The 23,441-nt window shown below is 44.5% G+C and overlaps 1 protein-coding gene across 6 annotated transcripts in view; it reads right to left on the bottom strand.

Moving 5' to 3' along the window:
* Window positions 1–23,441, bottom strand: part of CAB39L (calcium binding protein 39 like) — a 116,620-nt gene that overhangs the window by 32,009 nt on the left and 61,170 nt on the right. For all 6 annotated transcript variants that reach the window (XM_090026293.1, XM_090026279.1, XM_090026286.1 and 3 more), the window contains 2 exons: window positions 13,577–13,741; window positions 3,406–3,524 (listed from right to left, as the gene is read on the bottom strand). In XM_090026293.1, the coding sequence (XP_089882419.1) occupies window positions 3,406–3,524; window positions 13,577–13,741 (284 nt within the window). The remainder of the gene's footprint in view (window positions 1–3,405; window positions 3,525–13,576; window positions 13,742–23,441) is intronic.

Below are 23,441 nucleotides of genomic sequence, written 5' to 3' on the forward strand. Positions count from 1 at the left end.
TCCCTGATTCTTGCTAATTTCTCTCCACCCCACAGATGCTAATGACCCTCTATCTTCTTTAGTGGACTTGACTTTCTAATCTTCAAAATATTCTTTCTTCTGCAAATTTTGCTGGCCATTAGCCATCCCTGGTAACGTCTCTTCTATTTCACAACCCTGCAGACTACTTTTAGCTCTAGCTAAAAACCTTAATTCAGGTTAGGTGGTCATATTAACTCAGGTATAGAAGTGACTGACAGTGAAGTACTAGAGGCACTGTCAAGATGCTCAAGGCTAGATTATGTTTTGTGAATCTGAATAAAAGAAGTACATTTAACTATAATGACTACAGGACAAATGACATGGTATCTTTCAACTATCTTCTCCCTGGTTTGTTGTGATTTTTTTAAAACTGATATACAATCTAGCAAATTAGTCACATTTCAATAGTTCTATTTGCTTTTTTTCCTTTGATTGTAACTGAATAATATAGGGCTAGCCCCCTAGCAAAGCATCTAGTTTCCCTTTAACTGGAAAAAAGTGTATTGTGTAATGTAATGATCCAGCACACCATATTCACTGCCCCCTTTTCCAAAATCTAGATCTGCCCATGGATACAATTTCAAAACTGTAGCCATTCATATCAACAAAGCCAGACTCAGAACTCATACCAACCTCCCACAATACCAAACCTGGAACAAGGACAACAGAATTCCTCAGGTTGTCACCCATAGCCCCCAGCTTGAACAGCTTATATCATCATTAATGACCTCCTAGCCCTCCTGGAAAACGATGACCGTCTCAAGGTAGTCATGGGGAACAAACCTGTCCCGATTTACAGACAGTCCCCCCTCAACCCCAACAGGCATCTGTCAAGTAACAGGCTATTTAAGTCAGAATCTCAGTGAGACACCAGGGCAACAGACCAAGATGCCAGCTGTGCTCCCTCATTAATACATCATCACTGGGCTGAATAACATGAGTTATAAATCTGAGGTTCATTCACCTGCACCCTCTACCAATATCATGTATACCATCACCTGCTTACAGTGCCTCACAGTTGTCTACATTGGGCAGACAAGGTAATCCTATGTGTAAGAATGGATGAACACCAATTCTGTTCAGAAAAACATAAATGTCTATGGTAGAACACTTTGACCTCCTGGACTCTCCAGTGCTGACATCAAGGTAGCTGCTCTTAAGTAGTAAAACTTTAAAAAACAACTTGAATGGGAAACTGTGGAACAAGAAATGATCCACAGACTGGATTGTGTTCAGTGTATAAGGGGGGGTGCATGAGGATCTGGAAGATAGTTGCTCACATGGCTCCCTAAGGGATAACTAGGTCTAATGGCCACAAACTTCTAGAAGGCCAATTCAGACTCGATACAAGGAAAAACTTCTTTTCAGTCTAAGTATCCAAGGTCTGGAACAAAGTCCCTCCAGAGATGGTGCAAGCACCTACTCTGGACTTATTCAAAAGGTGTTTGGATACTTATTTTGCTGGGATCATTTGATCCCTGCAGACTTACTGCCTCTGGCTGGGGAACTGGACATGACCTCAAGACATCCCTTCGAAGCCCTAATGTCTATGAAATCTGTGAAGTATGGTTTACACAGGGACTATAGATTCTTACCCATTATCTCAATTTGCTTCTGTGACCCCTTTGTTCCTCTGGGTTTACTTCCCTATTTGCCTCGCCCAGCATTGCTTCCTTTTTCCACCTCCCCTCCTCTACTTCCTGTCTTTGTTTCGTAGTTTCATAGTTTGTAGGGTTGGAAGGGACCTGAGCAGATCATCAAGTCCAACCCCCTGCCTTGGCAGGAAAAAGTACTGGGGTCAAACAACCCCAGCAAGGTGTTCATCTAGCCTTGTCTTAAAGAACCCCAGAGTAGGAGCCAGCACCACTTCACTTGGAAGTTGGTTCCAGATCCTAGCCGCCCTGACAGTGAAGTAGCACCTCATGATGTCTAGTCTGAATCTACCCTCTGCCAGCTTGTAACTGTTATTTCTAGTCAAGAGCAATTTGTATTTATATCAGGCTCTCCATTTTATACACTGCCCTGTGTGCATCCTTTAACAGCATCTAACGAGGTGAGGTTGAGCTTATGAACGTTTACGCTAGATGGATCTGATTTAGTTAACCCAGGGGCAGGCAATTATTTCGGGAGGAGGGCCACTTACTGAGTTTTCACAAGCCATCAAGGGCCACATCACAGGCAGCCCAGGGGCAGATAAATATTAATTTTCTAAATTTTTTAGGGGCCCCATGGGCCAGATAGAGTGGCCCGGTGGGCTGCATTTGGTCCGTGGGCCACATTTTGCCCGCTCCTGAGTTAGCCCATACGATGCAAATCTACCCTGCCTTCCGTCTTAAAAAATTAGAAGTCAATTAAAAAATCCCAGATGTATTTCTACCTGTTAAAATCTCATGATTCTTGTATGCTTTCAGGTAGGAGTACTGCTATTATATGTAAAGTGGCGTTGTTATACCTAACCACATATGTCACTATATGTGGTTATTACTTTCCTCCAGATCAAGCCCAAGCCTCTTGTTGGTCAGTGATCTTTATTCTCCCTCCCTCAGTGAAAGTTGCTGAAAGGGTGATCAAAAATCAGTAGCTTTAAGGCATGGAAAAGCCCAGATTCTCACTAAAGAGGGAAGGATTCGTGGTCAAGCAAAGTAAGACAGAAGCGTCAAGGAAGTTTGGTCCTGAACTCACGCAAGCCTAAGCATCTATACAGTCAACATCTCCTCTGTGGTGCTGCCTAGTTCCTTTCCTTAATGGCAACACTCACGTTGGGTGCCTATGAGCTATATCTGAGCTTTAGCCTCCTCTGTGAGGTAAAACCACTGAAAAAAGTCAATGCTAACAAAAACAGCATTAACTTCTCTATCAATTTCTATGTTGTTCCAAGGGGCTGAGGAGCAGAAACCCCTGAAGGAATCTCAGCAGCTGTTTAACTGCACCCAGTAATGCTACACAAAAATTTAAGGCAGAAAGCAGTAGATACACTGAAAAATGGAGAAGCAGTCAGAAGGCAAATTATCCCTGTGGGGAATCTGGATAAGAAATCTTGACCAAATAAATAATTCACGTACTGAAATGCTTTCAAGTATACATTTAAATAACAGCAAGGCAACAAAGGCCAAAACATCTGGAATTAGCCCAAGTGCTACTCCAATCCCCTTCCTCTGCCAGATCTGTTGCTCTGCTTCCTGCAACATGCTCTCTGCCTGATCTCTAGCCTTGCCTTCTACTTCCAACCCTGTCTATTGCTCTACTGTTTGTTCCTTCCCTAACTGACTGCAGGCCACAAACAGAGGCTGTGCTGCCTGTGCCACTTGTGCCACAGGTTGGCCATCCCTGTTTCAGTCAATCCTGCTTAATGGAAATCACATCCACATTAACACACACACTCACCCTTTTAGGAGCATAAATAGGATATGGGGATGGGCACTAATGTATTCCACAGTAGGGCTTCGAGTGCCAATTTGTCGTCTCAAGATGTTGTTAAATATCTGGGACACATCCTTTTTGCCCTGTTAAAGAAACAAAACATATTTGCAGGTGTGGAAACAAAGACAGTGAATAATATGTGAATACGTTTCTTCATTTAGAATGGGAAGAGTAATAAATAAAATGAAACAAGTCAACAAAATGCTCTTGCTATTATTTCTTTGCTGTGGATCTCCCGAACTATTTTCAATGGTATGTCCTTGATTTTGCCCGTTTGTTTGCTTTGGATATTTCTATTTTCCTTCATTTACATTTTTGGCAATAGGGAGGTGAATGGCTTCCTCGTTCTAAAGACCAAAGCTTTGGTTCTGTTAATTGGAAATGCTGGAAGGTGATAACAGCCTCAAGTCCAAGCATCACTTATCAGTAATGCACAGCCCTCTCCCTTCCCCCAAAACTAAGTCCTTATGGTAGTGATAAAACCAAGATCTATCTGGGACAAGGCCTGATCTTTGATTGTTCAGTCAGACTAGCCATTTTTTCCATTTAAATAATAACTTAAAACCTCACCCTGTTTTCTTAAAAGAACTGTTTTCAGAACTAAATTCCAATCCCCAGTATACAGAGAAGCATTTTAAGTATTAAAGAGTAGGACTTATCCCTTCAAGATTTTTTCTTTTTTTAATATAAAGTGTAATATGAGTGTTGTTATTGTCCTCTATACTATTTTTGATGTGGTTGCTCTATTCACCCCAAATTAGGTGGGGAAGCTCCAGAACTTTGCTGATACCTTCTCCATTTCCCCCTCCATTTACTTTCCACATGCACATGTTCAGAACCATATACTGCAGCAATCATCATTTACTTGAAATGTTTTGAAGAGGCCCTTCTAAGCCAGTGCTTCATTAACAAGAGGTTGCTGTTGCATGACTTATTCTAAGTTCCTCCCTGCCCATGAGAAAGAAAGCTTTGTGAAATTCCTGGAGGGGAAAGAGCACTGTATTAAAATGTCTGGTAATCAAGGAGCAAGGTAAATAGTGGGTCATCATGTACAGTACAAGCTACAGGGAAATGTGTAATCTCTATAAATGTATAAATGCAAATTGAGGAGGACAAACATTATTTGACTAGGCAGATATTGGGTTTTACAGAGAGGAGAAATTCCCTAGCTTCACCCCTACAAATAAATCACTTCCAAAAAAGACAGAGTATTTTGCCTTTCTAGGTACTCCAGCTCAACTGGCTTAGAGGGTAAAAGACCAAAAGAATCAAATTACTGAGCTGGCCCATCTGCTCTTGACAGTTGGATATTCCTCTAACAGAGCCAATTTCTCTACAAAAGTCTCCTGCTTCTCCAACTCCCACTACTTATATATGGAATACCCTTTCCCCAGTATCCACAGCAGTTAGTTTGAAATGAAAATTATCCAGAAGAGCTGTTGACAAGGGGAGACAACAATGGCCAGAAATGATTATATCTCCCTAAACACAAGATTTTGCAGGATTTCACACACCCTCTGGGACTATTGTGCCCTTGTGTCTTGATTCCCAACAATATCATGCCACTGTATGCAGCACAGGGCCCAGACATGAAAGTAAGGTTGAATAGACCAGGGAAAATAGAAATGAGGCCTATCCCGAAAGACAACAAATCCTGAGTCACCCCCTCTTCACCAGTCAGGTTCCTTCAACATGGGGTATATTATTGAGTTCATTAAAATAAAAGAGTTAGACTAACATAAGTGCCTGGCAAGCCATCTCAATAAACCAGTAGGCCCTCTTCAGTCTTGCACTCCACTGTGTTCAAATGTCAGAGAGAAACCATGTATATATACTGGTGGCAGTGACAGCCTGAAAGAAGTCTCAAACTTTTAAAATTTCCCATTCTAGATAAGAACAGAATGGAGACCCAGAAAAAGGCGATATACAAAATCCTGACATCACCATCACAGGGTGTCTGGCAAACACACTTAGGCTAAGAAGTGGGCCACAGGTTTACCCTGGATCTGAATGTTTCAGGCTTGCATCAAAACAGGCACAGGATGCAAGACAATCATTTACACATGCAGCTTCAACGGCAATTAACTCAGATTAGTTGGCCCACCCCCACCACACACACACACACTTTATGTACTTCATAGGTACTTAATGTGGGACAATGGACTTGTACATCTGTAGGATCCCAGAATAAAAGCGTCTCTCAGGAGAAATCTGACATCTGTCTTGAGACTAAAGGAACAATACTCACAGAATTAGTTTATTAAAGGATTCTGCAAACATCAGCCACATATTAAATTTTGGAAGCCTCTTCATACCTAAACATTAACAAAGGAGTAGCAGAACAAAGTTATATCAACCACCAAATACCTGATTCACTGCTGTGACATGTTCTACAATGACACATCTCTTGGAAATTAAAGGTGGACAACTCATAAAAATGTAAGCTAACACAAGTTTGAAATGCATCTCTGGAAACTATAATGCAAGATTTTTTTATAGTCAAAAACGAAAAATGCAAAATTTAGTGAAAATGTACTAGCAGTGGACAGAGACACATAATAGATCTGAGCAAGAAAGACTCAGAGGAACTTGTTACATGGATTATAACTGATCAAATTCCTATGTCAGAAGAACAGTTTAATCACAGACCTACTAGCTATTCTACCCCCTTTCTTAATGAACTATTCATAGTTTGTAACCTATTTTGTTTTATGGTCAGTTAATACCACAAGGTATATGAATTTGCAATTTGTACACACACTTCAATTCTTCAGAGTTTTTGTAGCTATTGGCCAAGTCACAGTGTTGATAATATCAAGTTCCTAAAGTTCAGATGTGTTTGGATTCATGATTACTACTCATGGGATATGAATCTGGCAGTCTGGTTTGGGTTCATCTCCAGTGTTGTACAAGAGCATCAATCCTCAAAAAGCCACACTTCAAAAGGTGACTTGATCCCACTGTACAAGCACTGTAAAACAAAGAAACGATGTTTGCACACTGAAAGCTAAGGAAATTGTTCAGTCACTCAGTTACCCTTACATGGCAATTGGAAAACAGTAAAATAATGGTCCAAATGCAGCCAAGAAACCTGAGCAACTCAAAAATTATGAAAACCTGAAGAGGCAGAGTCCAGATACTGTTACTAATGTCCTTTTCAAGGACATTTCACTGCTGCAGTATACATTTCATTCTCCTTCCTTTGTCTAGAAAGAACACTGGTGGCAAAACTAAGGGTTTTCCTATGTTTGTATACCTTTGTCATGGAAAAGGCTACATTTACAAGTTTATTATTATTATGAATAGAACTTTAAATACCTATATGACTGGTTAGTGCATAGTTTACTTATTGGAGGTTCAGCCTGGAAGACTGAAAGATGGAGTAATAAGCTATGGAATATCTGACATAAGCTATACCTCCAATATAACTAGGGACCTATCAAATTCATGGCAGGAGTTGCCTGCACAGCAGCTTCTTTAATCTTAAAGGTTCCCCTGTGCACTCCCCACTGCTGCTGGTGGAAGGGTCCCACTGCTTGTTGCTTGCTTTTGATCAGTGGGGAGACAAAAACTGCAATTTGAAATATGGCACCATTTTTGCCACTTGCCACTGACTGGCTGAGGGACCCACTGTATGTTGTTGACCAGCTGGGAGGCAAAAACAGCACCATATTTAAAACTGTGGTTTTTGCCTCCCTCCTGATCAGGAATAGGGGGAGGGGCAGGGGATGCATGCAGCAGAGCTCGCCTAGGCGGTGCAGTCTGTGGCTGCCCCTGTGGTGTGGAGCTGAGCCTTGCCCAGGGCAGCCAGGGACACGCTCCAGCCTGCGCCTGGAGGTGCCTGCTCATCATGTAGGGTGGGCAAAGTAGGTGGAAGGCAGTTGGAAGCTGGAGCCCTGTGCACTGGGGTAGGAGCTGCCCAGCTGAAGCTTCCTCCCAGCCTGGAGCAGCGAAGCAGGAGAAGGAGCCACTGCTGGAGGTGGCAAGAGAAGCGGAGCAACATTGGGTACCTGCAGCACCACTGGGAGCAGTCCTGCCGCAAGTATGTGCACTGGTTGGGCCTGGCTGGTGAGCTTAGGCTAGGGCTGCCCCACGTGGGGCTCAGCTCCATGCACAGCATCACAGGGCAGCCACAGACTGGGCCCCATCTCCTCTCCCCCTACTCCTGATCAGGAAGGCAAAAACTACGGTTTTAAATATAGTGCTGTTTTTGCCTCCTGGCCAGTCAACAACTTACAATGGAGCTGCCAGGGCCCCATAGCCAATCAGCGGCAAGCAACAAAAATGGCGCCATATTTAGAACTGTAGTTTTTGCCTCCCTGCTGATCAAGAGCAAATGGTGAGCAGCGGGGTCCCTCCACCAAATCAGCGGTGGGGAGTGCACAGGTAAGATAGAATATAAGCTACCCAAGAAGATATAAAGCTACACAGAACATCATGCTTTAAAAGCACCAGTCATTCTAAAATGGGAAAAGCTGGTTATGGTGGTTTCTTTTTTCTACTTCTCAAAACTGTTGGATAATTTTTTCTAATCCAAACCTTGGGGCATTTAGCAGGTGCAACAAAAAGTTAGAGAAAACAACTGAAAAAGCAACTGAAAAGACTTGAATAAATTTTACAGTTAAACCCACCTCCCCAATAAAACTCCTCTCTCAATTCAGGAACAGCACAAAAATCAAGAAATGTGCACTGACAATGCAACATCTAAAATTAAAAGATAAATTCAAAGAATCTGTCCTTAGAACATAAATCTGCCAAAGCTTTGCCATTAATTTTGCAGAATGCCCATGAACTCTCACTGAACTATAATGATAAAGAGGACATTTTTTCATATTTTCCAGTGAAATGGCACAAGAACGCTTTTTCTTGGGGGTGGGGGGGAGAGTTTAATACAATATTTCAGTGGGACCTCGGGATTACAGCTATAGAGAATACCAGGTTTCACAGAGCAGAAAATATATGTTCTCTCTTTTGATTCATTTTTAAAGGAGAAAAATAAAAATACAAGTGGTTCCATTAAATGAAGGAAAATTCCCCACAGTAAAATTACTCATGCAAAGGATGACTGTCATGGGACTGCCCTAGGAAAACAGAAAAAAGCAAGATGCTCCCCTAGAATTCTGAGGCTCCCTTTAATTAGTTTTCAGGCTTCATACAATAGAGAACTGGAAGCCTGGAATTCCCGAGTTCTTACCCTGCCCAGAGGCACTCAGTTTTTTCACTGGAATCACTATAAAGAGTCTGAACAAGTCCAGCATCTTGTCTTATATAGTGGCTGTATAGGTAGTGCAAGAAATGCTGTTGTGTGCAATTCTAGAACAAGTTGAAATTTCCTTCCAACTTCCATCAGTCAGAGATCATGTCAGAGGGTTTTTATCAATTCTAAATTACTGAAATTTTTTTAAGGTTCATTCTCCATATAAGCATCAATGTTTTTTTAATTCTTCCAAGTCCTTACCCTTAACGATAAAGAGTAACAGTAAGTTCCACATCCTAACTGTGTATTGTAAATTTCCCTATTTCACCCATATTAATTTTCCATAGTTTATTGTTCAAAAGGGTGATAGATGGAGGCAATTCACTTCACCCGGTCTGTTAAAAGTCCAGCCATACCTAGGTGACCTATTGGTCTAGAGCATGACTAAGACACACCAGTTTCTGTAGCCAAAGGTAGATGTGGAAGTGATATAGTTAGCATCACACATCCAGCTGCCTTTGATGTCCCTTACAGAATGACCAGGAAGTTCTCACTGGGGCCTCCCTGCAGAGCGAGTCAAGGACCCAGGCTTGAACTCAAACTTCTGAACCCAGAACAAGACATTTCATCTACTATGCTGCATCTGGTCTGTTACACCACTAATTATTGTGTACATGTCTGTTATCATATTTACTTGGATACCACACACTCATTTCCTAAAAATCAGCCCTCCAAAACTGGGGTACATGTCTTAAGCAAGGAAGCTGATCTCTGCACTTAAAAATGAAAGTGAAGCATGTTATGCCCATCATGTAATGGCTCCTTGTTATGGCTGCAGTACTTCTCTCCCTGGCCAGGAGGGAGGAGTAGTGTGCACCCTTCAGAGTCATGGTTAGTTTTAACCCCGTCACAGCCACTGCTGAACTAGCCATAGCCTTTGGCTAAACAGCTAAAAACTGCTGCCAATTCAACAGCAGCTATGACAGGATTGAAAGTGTAATTCTGAAGTTGCAACTAGAGGTTGAGTGATGCTGAGAGATGGAATCTGGCCCACAGTCTAGGGCCAGCATGCAGTCATGTTAAGCCTAAGTATGATTCTGGAAAAATCTTCATTTTCCTTCATTCTGCCTTCCCATAACAAGGCATGCATCTTATTTAGAGGCATGTGAGGTGCAAGTAAACATGCTATGTCCCCCTGTTAACCAAGCCATCCCCACCTGTACAGTATCTTTTCCTTAGGAAGCTTTTTCTGATAAACATTTTTGTTCCCCGTCTCTCTGAATCCAAAATGCTCGGTCCTTTTTGATACAGGAAACCACAGATGAACATCTTTCCATGATAAGGGTGTACCACCAAAACATACAGTGACAAGAAATTTTATGTTATGTTTTCATTTTGTTGCCCCATGCATTTCAATGTTTCTTTGTTCCCTTTTTTGACAGTGAAGGGAGTTACACCAATGAGGATTCCAATTAATTAATTTAAAGAGAACCTATGTACCAGCTTGTTGATCAATATAGATTTCATAGACATTAGGGCTGGAAGGGACCTCGGGAGATCATCGAGTCCAGCCCCCTGCCCAAAGGGCAGGAAGTCAGCTGGGGTCAACTATGCAACTACTTGTATAGCAACAGAGGAATCCTCTGTCTTTCAGCATTTCTGACACAGAGTGCATATCTCTTCCAAATCTCCACCACACAAATCAATTAAATTTTAGGGAAATTCAAGCTTTGTCTTTTAGGTTAACCTTGAGGTTGACAGTAACTTAAGTTCCTAACTCACTGACCATTTGTCTACACCAAAAACTCTTGGCTTGACCCTTGGTAGCACTGCAGGATAACCATGGAAACTGATGAACTCCAGCATCTGAGAATAAGCCTTCAAGCCTGAGATCTGCACTTTGTTAAGAAGTTACCTGGCCTACAGATGGCTCCAACCGAGGGGTGTACTGATAGAGATTTTTGGGGCCAATAGTGATAGCTGATTTTTAAGCAGGCATATTGGTCGATATCAATCCAATTTCCGATACATAGCTCTTCAGCTTGAAAAGCTGCATCCAGCTAGTGAGTTTGGTATGGTAGAAGGGGAGGGAAGGGGTGTGGTGGGGGGGGCACCAGATAAGGACCCCTGTGATGAGGGACGGAATGGGCCTGGGGCAGTTGCTGACCAGCTGGGGCAGGGAGGGGCACGAGACAGAGCCACTTGAGGTGTGTGCCCCCTGGATCTGTGCAGCACAGGGTGGGCTGCAGCTGCAGACATGGACTGGGGCCAGGGAGGGCACAGGACAGAGGCACGGTTTGTCAGAGGGGGGCGCAGCTCCTGCCACTGTGCGCGGCTCATCTGGCTGCTCCTGCCGCTCATCCAGGAGGGCATTGGGGGTGGGGGTGGGGGCAGGAAGGAGCATATGCTCCCGAATCTGCTCAGCTGTGAAGAGCCTGGCCCCAGCCCACCCCAGGCATATCCAGGGGCACACCCCGCCCAGTGCCCTCCCGGACAAGGTGGCAGGAGCTGCCAGATGAGCAATGGACAAGCCATATGCAGTGGTGGCAGCTGCCTCCCCCTCCCTTCCCGTGGCCCCCCCCCCCATTAAGTCATGCCTCTGTCCCGCACCAGTCCTAGTCCCTGCCCCAGCCCTAACCCCACCCTACACCCTCCCTCACCGTGGGGCCCTTGATTTGCCCCCCATGCTCCTCCCCTCCCCCTTCCACTACACCAGACTTACCAGCTGCATGTAGTGCTCCATGCTGCCAGCTCTGCTCCTCACTGCCTACTTGCTGCGCTGCAGCTGTGCACACATTCAGGCATTTAACAAACAAATTACTGGCTGCATCGGGCCAATTTCTAATTCAAAAAATTGCCTTTACGTCAGTTCCGATCTGATAGTGGACCAATGCATCAGTGCACCTCTACTCCAAACGCTTGAAATCCATCACTAGAAAATCCAAATCTTTTGGCCCTTTTGCATCCCACTTTTAGTTTCTACAGCACAATGCTCTGCTGGAGACTTCCAGGTAAGATACAGATAGGGAGGGGCAGATCATATGGCTCATCAGGTGGAGAGTGAACCCTAAATATCAGCGTAGACCAGGGGCAGACAATTATTTTGTTTGAAGGGCTGCTTTACGAGGTTTGTAATCTTTCTAAGGGCTACATGGGTAGCTCCACTCCCAGCCATCATTTTGGGATTGGAAGTCCTGCCCCCTAACCCCTACCCTCTGCCATCAGAAGCCCCTCCTCTTTCCCCCCCCCAAATACTCCTTTTGGGATGGGGGAATGCCATCTTAGAACCAGAAACATAACAAATCATACACAAAAAGTGAAACACCTACTATAACATATTTTATTAGAAAAAATATTTTTGTCACGATGTGTGTTTGCATACCATATATAGAGATTGCATGATAACTCAAAAAGAAATTCTTAGTCTTGTATATTGTGTAGTGGTGTGTGTTGGTGTGGGGGGTATAAGGTGAGGTGTGTATGGTGGGATATGTGTGTGTATACACACATGGGGGATGTATTTGGGGGCATAGGTATATTGGAGGTTTGGGAGGACAGGTTGTGGTTGTGGGCCATTTGTGGGGTGTGAGGGAGGGTGGGGGGAACCTCTGCCCCTCCCATGGTGCACAGCTCCACAGGTGGCAATAGCAGCAGGTGGCAAGGACACTCAGGGCACTTGTGCTCAGTGCAGGCACTAGTGCCAGCAGCATGCAGCTCCAGCCAGTACTGCACATCGGGGGGGAAGCTCCATGCGCTGGAGCCAGTGCATTTCCATCCCCTGCCACGCAGGTCCAGGGATTCCACAGGTAAGTAGGGGCTGGGGCTCCCCTCCACTTCCGGTGGAGTCCAAGGACCAGCATGGCAGGGAGCAGTACACACATCCAGCTCCAGCACGCATCCAGCTCCTGGTGGCTCGCAACTGCAGAAGCTGTTCATGCACAGTGGAGAGCCCCCATTATAGAGGCAGACTAGCCAGGCTGCTCTCCTCCCTGCAATGTGTAGCACTGGTTGGAGCCATGTGCACCATGGGAGGAGTGTGGGGGAAGTCCCCACACCCCCTCACCCTCCCTTACACCCAAACAGTGCCACCCAAGATCTGTGCTGCTGCCAACTCCCTGGGCGTAAACTCTGACCCACCACCACAGAAGGCTGAGAGGCTATCTGGTGGCTGTTTACAACTCACTAGGGGAAACCAGTGAGAATTGGGGAAGGCTCTGGTCCCCCGGGCACCACCCGGGGTTACTAGGAATAATGGCCACAAATTGTTAGAGAGAAGGTTCAGGCTGGACACATTACTTTACAGTCAGAGCTGCCAGGCTGTGGAATGGGCTCCCAAGTGAGGTGGTGCTCTCTCCTACCTTGAGAGTCTTCAAGAGGAGGCTGGACAGATATTTGGCTAGGGTGATATTTCCACAGCACCCACTCCTGGCTGGGGCGGGAGGGGTCGGACCTGATGATCTGTTTAGGTCCCTTCCGACCCTTAGCACTAGGAAACTATGAGACCAGTCCCAGCCCCAAGTTCCAAACTTCTGCCCAGCTGCAGCTTGCTCCCCACCCCCGCCACTTCCCCACCTTCTGCCCAGAGCAAACCAGATGCTGGGGAAGCTGAGCAGGTTCCCCAGCAGTTGCAGCAGCAGACCATCCTAGAAGCTGTATGTTGGCCAGACCGGGCAGGCACTTCCACCCATGAGGGTGGGAGTAAGGCCCAATAGGGTATGTTGTGGGGAGCGGGGTGTATACGTGGGCACCTTGCTCCCACCCCAGTACAATTAGTTGGTGGGCGCCACAGGCTGGATGAAAGCGCATGGCAGGCTGGATCCGGCCCGCAGGCCGTATTTTGCCCACCCTGGTGTAGGCAGACCCTTAATGACAACATCATGATCAAACAGAAAGGCAGATTTTCTTTGTATACTTAAAATTAGAATAAGGGGGACTTACCTCAAAATCTATCAGCTGCAAATTGGCTATAAGAGTCACAAGAAGGCCACTGTTGTATAATTCTTGTGCTAATTGAGCCACCATCTCCGTAGGTGGCTCCTTGTCACTGGTACCACAGAGAATTTCCTTCATTGCTTGCAGTGATTTTGACACTTCTTCTGATGCCTAGAGATCAAAGAATACATTAATTATTTTTGTGTAAATGAAACTGGTAACAAAGAAAAAAATTAAACACAGCTTTGTACAATAGCTAGTTTTTGGTGCTGAAATGCGTCAGTAAATACTTTATTATTTTTATGCAGAACTTGAAGCTGAGAAAGTCAGGCTTGATCCTGCTCGCCCTACCAAGGCAAACCACTCAGCTGTTGCGGGGTTGCAAATGCAGCACAATATCTACTGCATGTAAAGGGCATGCAATTACTTCCTTGCATTACAAGATCCCTTGCACTTGAAAGATTCTCCACATACAAAGATAGGCAGTATTCCTATTGTTACCCTCTCTTGGTTTCTACCAAGAGATTCCACACGAATTTCAGTGGTGGGAGATGTGACGGAGATGCTCTAGATGCACTTCTTTTCCACCCAAAGCTAAAAGACTTTTAGAGCTGTAATCACCCCATTCCAAGAAACCTAAGTAAGTCTTTTTGAACCTGTCAGCTTTGGACTACCATCACTTACGCTTCCTTGCCACTGAGGCACTCTACCACCAGCAAATGCCTGGCCCACTGTCTTTAGGTAGGAACTTATTTACAGAACATACAGACACTGAAGTTGGAAACAGACAATTTTTATGGCAGCACAAAGGCCAAGCAAACAGACATCCGTGATCTTTGTTGCACCACAAATGACCAAACTGTGCAGCCACATAGGCGATACACATTTATACTGCTTTTTTGCGCTGGACATCAGTTTACCTTCTGGAAGGAAAGCACTTTCCTGCCACTCCAGGCCAGTGCTCCCAGGGCTTCAGGAGAATTGACAAGGTACACAGGATTGGGCCCCTGAAGTACCTGCCTGGGTTTCCCCATTTGAAAAATGGACCTGGGCATGGGACCCAGTGCAGAGAAATGCAGCAGCATGGGACCCACAGCAAGGCCCAGAGCACGGCAGCGAGGCACCAAGTGAATCCCTGGACATGCCCTGCAGGCAAGAAAACCTGGGTTCCCCTGTATGCAGAATGTGCCCAAGTCTTGTCCCATGAGATAAGGCTCCTGCCACTTGTGGGGGTGGCAGGGACCCAACCCTGTGGGACAGAGGGCAATGTCTGCTTCACACAATTAAGTGCTGATCTGCTTCATTTGGTGATGCCTATTTAACCCTGAAGTCTCAGGCTATAACTGCTAAACCACCTACCCTGCTTCCACTTGCACACAATAGCTGTCAGCAAACACAACAGAATCAAAAAACCTTTTTAACCTCCTCTTCTTCCTCATTCAATTTCCTTTTGATTAATATAGACCTTGCAAGCAGTAAATCAGGAATTCTCCAACTGAACAGCTGTTATATTTGTTTGCTGTCAGAAAACCTTTTACACAAAAAGTTTTCTAGGGCCAGGACAGAACCTGGCCAGTGACAGAAAGGGAGGCAAAAAGAGTACACCACTGCAGAACAAATTGGGAGCTGTGGGTTAAGATATTCTCCTGGGATGTTCAAAACCTAGGTTCAAGCATCCACTTTCTCAGATCTGTGAGTGATCTAATCTTCTGTCTCACATTCCAAGTGAGCGCCATGACTACCAAGCTGCCAGTCTTTTGGGGTGGAGTTCTCCTCTCTTGGGACTGTTTCACTTTTTATAAATAGAGACTTACTGAAGCAAAACCTTTATTTTTGATCTTTCATTTCCTGGGCTATCTACTCCACCTTTGGCTGAATTAATATTTTATGCATGGATCTTTGTTTTTTCAACCAGAAGAAAACCATTTCCTGCCCATCTGCACCTATAAGCGAACTACCATATATACCCAAATCCAAGATGACTTCAAATTTAAGATCTCACCCCCAATAATTAGATTCTAGACATGGAAAATTATATATCTGTTATAATTTTCCATGTCTAGAATCCAATTATGGAAGGGGCATCTTAAATTCATCCCCATCCCTCCCCATCAACCACTGTGGCATCAGGGGGGCAACCTGTGAGAAAAGCAGGGGCAGGGAGGTAGATCCCTGCTCCTTGCTCCCCCCAGTGCTTGCTGCCCCCAACTTACCTCCTCCATCCCCCATGTCTACCTCCCCATCACTTTGCCCCTACACTTTCCCCCAGCCCCCCACCCAATGATCTGCACTGCTTCCGACCAATTCTGCTGCTGTCCCTGGCTGATCTGGGCTCAGAGAGGGCCCCAGAGTCACTCCTGCCCTGCGCTTCATGGCAAGCAATCTGGCTTGGCTAAGGACAGCAGAGGCAGCACACACGTTTCTCCTTCCAACCCCTGCTCCCTGTCTGGCTCCTCTTCCTATCCCCATCTGCCTTGTTGGCCATGAACAGGAGTTGGAAGGAAGAATCTGTGCAATGCTGCCACTGTCTCCTGCTGATGCAAGCATGGAGGGAGTGCCAAAGGCACTCCTGACCTGCTCCTACCCTGCACTGAAGGAAGCAGCTGAGCTGGGAGCCTGGCTTAGCTGGAGACAGATTCAACAGCACACAGGTTCTTCCTTCCCCAGCTGGCAAACTCCCCCCACTATCTTCCCTGATGGCCAGGAGCAGGCTGAAAGGAGAAATCTGTGCACTGTCACAGCTGCTCCTTGCAGCACAGGTCAGGAGCCGCTCTGGGACTCCTCCCACGCCTGCACTGGACCGCTCCAGCTAGGAGCTGTGGGGACAGGCTGTGCAGGAAGCCCACTGTGGCCAGGGTAGCACACAAGTTACTCCTTCCAGACTGCTCCTGGACAACAGGGGAGCTAGGCAGGGAAGGAGGAACCATCACTGTCCCCAGCTGAGCAAGACTCCCTGCACAGCTGCTCCCCACATCTCCCAAATGAAGCAGTCTGACACTCAGTTAAGATGAGTTTTGTTTTCCTCATATTGAATGGGGGAAAATACTTGTCTTAGAATCAAGTAAATACAGTATTTCTGCTTGGGATGGCCCAAGAGACACAATCTAGATGCTGCTCCAGATTCAGATTTTAAACGCTCATACACTGGCACAAATTACAAACTAAGGATTTGGTTTAGTTCAGTAAAGGGACATAAGGCATTTGCTAAATTTGATTCAAATCCAAGTTAAAAATATTGAGCACCCCAAAATTTGATGGATGTCCAGACTCTTTGTTTGAGCCCACCTCTTGTTTCTGCTGAATGAAAAGTCTCTAGATTTGTAAAAAAAAAAATGTATTATCAAGCTATTTAAAACAACTGATGATGTGATAGAGGGGGGAAAAAAAAAAAATCACACTATATGTACTGCAAACTCTTCCAGGCAGGAACTTCTGGAGTAACGCTGTTCTCTCAGAACTGTCACCCTGGTCTAACTGGATTTCAGCAGAACTAAGATTTACAGTATGTCTGTGAGATCTGAATTGGCCTCCTTACCTTCAATACCTTACTGCAGAACATCCAGCAGGTGCTTAGTGCTATACAAGATGTGCCCCCTTACTGTGCCAGTCCTGCAGTTGTAAACCAGGACAGATAGGCCAATGAGTGATCTGGACATGACATAAGAGTCCTTCAGACAACCCAAACAATAATCTCTACTCAGCTGGTCTAATAAAATGTGTCATTCAAAGAACCTTGCCTGCAGATGAATTTACACACAAGAGAATTTTATCCAAACATTTATGAAACCAAACCAAAGTTCCTGCCCTTAAATAATCTTCATGGTCACTTTTTTGATTAATATATCTCACTCAAAAAAAAAAAATCAAGCCTATTTTTAACTTTCAGATATTAGGGATATGTCAGTAGAGCTATCCCACAGAGTACAGATGGGCTTAGCTCCAGGGGTTTTATCTTGTGAACTGAAGATCTAAGTCTTCATGAGAAATGTGCAAATATTTTCCTATTCAAAGAAAAAAAACCTCATTCATTTTCTGGTTTTTCACTCATTCTACTTGCTTGAGTATGAAAATTTCTGGCATTTTGCAGTTAAAAAGGATCTTGCTTTTGTTTCTAAAAGTAAATACTTTTTTTTGACAGTTAAAATAAAATCCTCCATAAGGACTTTACGCTTTAGTTTTAGACATCACAATGCAGACAGAAAAATAAAGAACCAAAGCAGGGCTGGGAAATCAACTGTAAAATATTGCAGCATGGATGGCAGTTATAAAGCATCACTTCTCTGTTAAACTACTACCTTCTCTATCTTACCTCTAAACCCTTTGTAAATTCAGTCTACACAAAGTACACCAACTTCCTCTCCTTTCATTCCCTCTTTGATACTCTGGAACCTGCCTTTCATCACCCCTAATCATTCAAAGCTGCTTTTATTTTTAAACCAATTCCTGGCCAAATCTCTTCTCTGCCCTACCCCCCCATAATCTAGCTACAAAGATACCCTCAATATGAATCTCCTTCTCACTGCTAGCCTTTACTTTGTTACCTCTATTTAAACTTTCTAGATTTTTATAATGGCATATATTGTTGAAATATCCAAGAACCTTGTTTCTAAGAGGGACATTTGCTCAAACATCAGAGGCAGAAGATATTCTATCATAGAAACAAAAATGCAAGTATTTCTATATGATCTGTGAGGCAAAGGGCAACAATCACCAAGGGTTTCCAATGGTGTATGCAACACTAGATGGAAACTTTGGAAACTACTTTAGGTCTTACAAAGCTGCAGCCCAGCATGATAGGAGAATCCCTCAGATTCCTTCCTCTCAGTGATTTCAACCTGCACATAAACTACTGGATCACCGCACTGATATGGAAAACATAATATTCTTCCATGCAATCTCCAGATCCACACATGCAGCCATCATGTAGCATCTCTTCTGCCTCAGACTATATACTTTAGACATCCCTGACATAATTCACTCCTAATCTGGTGACCACTTCATCCAGGCACCACTGACTTTGTTTCCCAACAGGGTATTCAACAACCAGAGCTGGTCTACTCTTGAAGACTCTGTACTCCATAGATTTTCAGCTTGCCTAAGCAGAAAAAGCCAAGGTGCTGATGAGTTGGTACAGTAGTTCAGTCACCCGTTCATCAGTCCTATTGATGCCTTGGCTTAAGACATCTCATCTCCCCACACCAACCAAGAATGAAGCGCAATTGCTCCTCCTTTCCCATAACCCTTACCTGCAGAGAGATGCATGTTATCCCTGTATCTTTTCAAGATCCCTGGAAAAACATAGAGAAACCTTACAGACCTGGCTGTCATAAGCATGTCAATAATATGAAACACTGCAGCAGCTGAATTCCTCAGCACAGATGCAGATCACAGGTTCAAGATTACGCCTACTAAAGGAAGGGACAAAGCAGAGCAATCTCAGTAAAGAGGACCTGAATGTAGACCACTCTTCCAGAAGAGATCAAATGAATTGAGACTGACCATTTTCAGAAAACTTTGCAAAGCCTTTTTTGAGAAACCTTTCTTTCAAGAAAGCAATGCTTTAATAAAAAGTGAAGCACCCTTTCTATTCACAACTCCCTTCCACACATCCTAAGAAATCAAAAACCCACACCATACTGAGAGTTGACCCTCAGTTAATGGGGAGATATGATAGATCATAGAATCATAGAAAATTAGGGCTGGAAGGGACCTCAGGAGGTCATCTAGTCCAACCCCCTGCTTAAAACAAGACCATTCCCAACTAGATCATCTAAGCCAGGGCTTTGCCAAGCCAGGCCTTAAAAGCCTCCAAGGATGGAGATTGCACCACCTCTCTGGGTAATCTGTGTTCCAGTGCTTCAGTACCCTCCTAGTGAGAATTTTTTTCCTAATATCCAATTTAAACTTTCCTTGCTGCAACTTGAAACCATTGTTACTTGTTCTGTCATGTCACCACTGAGAACAGTCTAGCTACATCCTCTTTTTAAACCATTTTTCAGATAGTTAAAGCTTGCTATCAAATCCCACCCTCAGTCTTCTCTTCTGCAGACTAAATAAGACCAGTTCCCTCAGCCTCTCCTCCTAAGCCACATGCCCCAGCCCTCTCACCATTTTCACCGCCCTCTGCTGAAATCTCTCGAACTTGTCCACTACCTTTCTGTAGTGGGGAGACCCCAAACTGAGTGCAGTACTCCAGCTATGGCCTCACCAGTGCAGAATAGATGGGAATAATTACTTCCCTTGATCTGCTGGCAATGCTCCTACTAATGCAGCCCAGTACACTGTTAGCCTTCTTGGCAACAAGGGTACACTGCTGACTCATATTCAGCTTATTATCCACTGTAACCCCCAGGTTCTTTTCTGCAGAGCTGCTGCTTAGCCACTTGGTCCCTAGCCTGTAGTGGTGCATGGGATTCTTCTATCCTAAGTGCTCGCACAGTCACAGCACTATGATGTGATTGGAATAACAGAGTTTGGTGGGATAGCTCATGTCACTGGAGCACTGTCATGGATGGGTACAAACTGTTCAGGAAGGACAGGTGAGAGAAGAGGAGGAAATGCAATTTATGTAAATGAGCCACATGATTGCTCAGAGCTTCAGTATGAAACTGAAGATAGGCCTGTTGAAAGTCTCTGTGTTAGGGTCAGAGAACAGAGCAACAAGGGTGATGTCATGGTGGGGGTCTGCTATAGACCACCAGACCAGGAGGAAGTGGTGGATGAGGCTTTCTTCAAACATCTAGCGGAAGTTTTCCAATCACAGGCCCTGGTTTTAATGGGACACTTCAGCCATCCTGACATCTTTTGGGATGTCAATACAGCAGTGCACAGACAATCCAGGAAGTTTTTGGGGTGCAAGTACTGGAGCAACCAACTAGGGGCTATGCTCTTGACCTGTTGCTCACAAACAGGGAAGAATTGGTGGGGAATGTACTAGTAAATGGCAACTTGGGCAGCAGCAACCATGAGATAACTGAGTTCATGATCCTGAGGAAAGAAAGGATGGACAGCAGCAGAGTAAAGACCCTGGACTTCAGAAAAGCAGACTGCGACTCACTCAGGGAACCCATGGGCAGGATCCCCTGGGAAGCCAGACTGAGGGGAGAGGAGTCCAAAAGAGCTGGCTGTACTTTAAGAAACCTTACTGAAAGTGCAGGAACAAACCATCCCAATCTGCAGGAAGACTAGCAAGCATGGCAGAAAACCAGCTTGGATTAGCAGAGAACTCTTCAGTAAACTAAATCACAAAAAGAAAGCTTATAAGAAGTAGAAACGTGGACAAAACTAGGGAGGAATATAAGGGTATTGCTTGGGCATGCAGGGATGAAGTCAGGAAGGCCAAAGAGCAATTGGAGGTGCAACTAGTAAGGGATGTGAAGGGTAACAAGACAGTTTTCTACTACGATGTTGACAGCGAGAGGAAGATCAGGGAAAGTGCAGATCCCTTACTGAATGGGGGAGGCATCCTAGTGATGGAGGATGCAGAAAAGGCTGAAGTACTCAGTGTCCCTTTCACCTCAGTCTTCACAGGCAAGGTCAGCTCCCAGACTACTGCACCTGGCAGCACAGTTTGGGGAGGAGGTGAGCAGCCAACAGTGGCAAAAGAACAGGTTATGGACTATTTAGAAAAGCTGGACATATACAAGTCCATGGGGCTGAATAGGATACACTTGAAGATGGCTGATGTGATTGCAGAACCACTGGCCATGATCTTTGAAAACTCATGGTGATCAGGAGAGGTCCCAGATGATTGGAAAAAGGCAAATATAGTGCCCATATTTAAGAAAGAGAAGGTGGTCCAGGGAACTACAGAGCAGTCAGCCTCACACCTCAGTCCCTAGAAAAAGCATGGACTAGATCCTCAAGGAATCCATTTCTAAGCACTTGAAGAAGGTGATTAGGAACAGTCAGCATGGATTCACCAAGGGCAAGTCATGCCTGACCAACTGATTGCCTTCTATGATGACATGATTGGCTCTGCGGATGCAGGGAGACCAGTGGATGTGGTATACCTTGATTTTAGCAAGGCTTTTGATATGGTCTCCCATAACATTCTTATAGGCAAGCTAAGACAGTACAGGCTGGATAAATGGACTGTAAGGTGGATAGAAAACTGGCTGGAGCATCAGGCTCAGAGTGTATTAATCAATGGTTTAATGTCTAGGTGGCAGCCGGTATCAAGTGAAGTGCCTCAGGGGCTGGTTTTGTTCAATGTCTTCATCAGTGACCTGGAAGATGGCACAGAGTGCATCCTCAGCAAATTTGCAGATGACACCAAGCTGGGGGGAGTAGTAGATATGCTGGAGGGTAGGGCTAGGATTCGGAGTGACCTAGACAAATTGGCGGATTGGGCCAAAAGGAATATTCTGAGGTTCAACAAGGACACATGCACAGTCTTACACTTAGGGCAGAACAATCCCATGCACCAGTGCAGGCTGGGGACTGACTGCTTGGGCAGCAGCTCTTCAGAAACGCACCTGGGGGTTACAGTGGACAATAAGCAGATATGAGCCAACAGTGTGCTCTTGTTGCCAAGAAGGCTGAAGGCATACTGGGCTGCATTGGTAGATGTGTTGCCAGCAAACCAAGGGAAGTAATTATTGCCATCTATTCTGCACTGGTGAGACTGCGTTCAGTTTTGGGTCCCCCCCACTACAGAAAGGTAGTGGACAAGTTTGAGAGAATTCAGCGGAGGGCAATGAAAATGGTGAGGGGGCTGGGACACGTGACTTATGAGGAGAGGCTGAGGGAACTGGGCTTATTTATTCTGCAGAAGAGAAGACTGAGGGGATTTAATAGCACCCTTCAACTACTTGAAGGGGGATTTGAAAGTGGATGGAGCTAGTTTGTTCTCAGTGGTGACAGATGACAGTACAAGGAGCAATGGTTTCAAATTGCAGCAAGTTTTGGTTAGATATTAGGAAGAATTTTCTCACTAGGAGAGTAGTAAAACACTGGAGCAGGTTATCCAGAGAGGTTGTAGACTCTCCATCCCTGGAGTTTTTAAAGACCTGGCTAGACAAAGGCTTGGCTGGGAGGATCTAGTTGGTGATGGTCCTGCTTTGAGCAGGGGTTTGAACTAGATGACTTCCTGAGGTCCCTTCCAACCCTTATTTTCTATGATTCTACTGACCTAAAATGGAAGGTGTTCAGATGCAATAGCAATTGGCAGTAGTATAAAACTGAAGAAAGAGAAGCCATCTTTAGCACCAGTACAGTAAAAATACAGCTGTAGAAAAGAAAATGTTACATAAAAAATTGATACATATACTATGTTCCCCTAAACACAGTCCCATCTTTTTCATAGTTAAGCCAAAATCATCTTGTTCAACTTCTTTACAGATCATGACATTACAAAATAAATGAATTTGTCTGATTTTATTTTCAGAAGAACAAGGGCATGAGGAAGAACACTGCACAGAATTCTAAACAGAACAGCTTACATTAATCTCAAATGACTAAAATGAGATTATTTGTTGAACCTGAGGCAATTAACAATGTACAGAAAGGAAGATGAGCTGAGACTTCAGTACAAGCCTATTCCCAGGATAGCCATCACTTTAATGTTTGTCTATTGCCAGTGCGCACAAGTCAAGATCTTGCCATCATAAAGCACCTATCAATTTCTATCCTCACTTCCCTTGTATATACTTTACACTCATCTCAAAAGTAAAGTGTAAGGATTAAGCTCTGGAGGATGTAGCCTTTTGCCATGAAAGATTCTACAGAAATCAATGTTGAAATATGGGAAATTTGGAGGTGGGTTATTAGGTTGATTTTAACTCCTTTCTTTTATAGCCTTTACATAAACTTTAATCGACCTGCTCTGCAATGTTTCCTCACAGACATCACTAAAAAGCACTGCACCAGA

Source organism: Crocodylus siamensis, chromosome 1 (assembly GCF_052110815.1).
Source record: "Crocodylus siamensis isolate JL-2025a chromosome 1, ASM5211081v1, whole genome shotgun sequence".
Lineage (NCBI taxonomy): Eukaryota > Metazoa > Chordata > Crocodylia > Crocodylidae > Crocodylus > Crocodylus siamensis.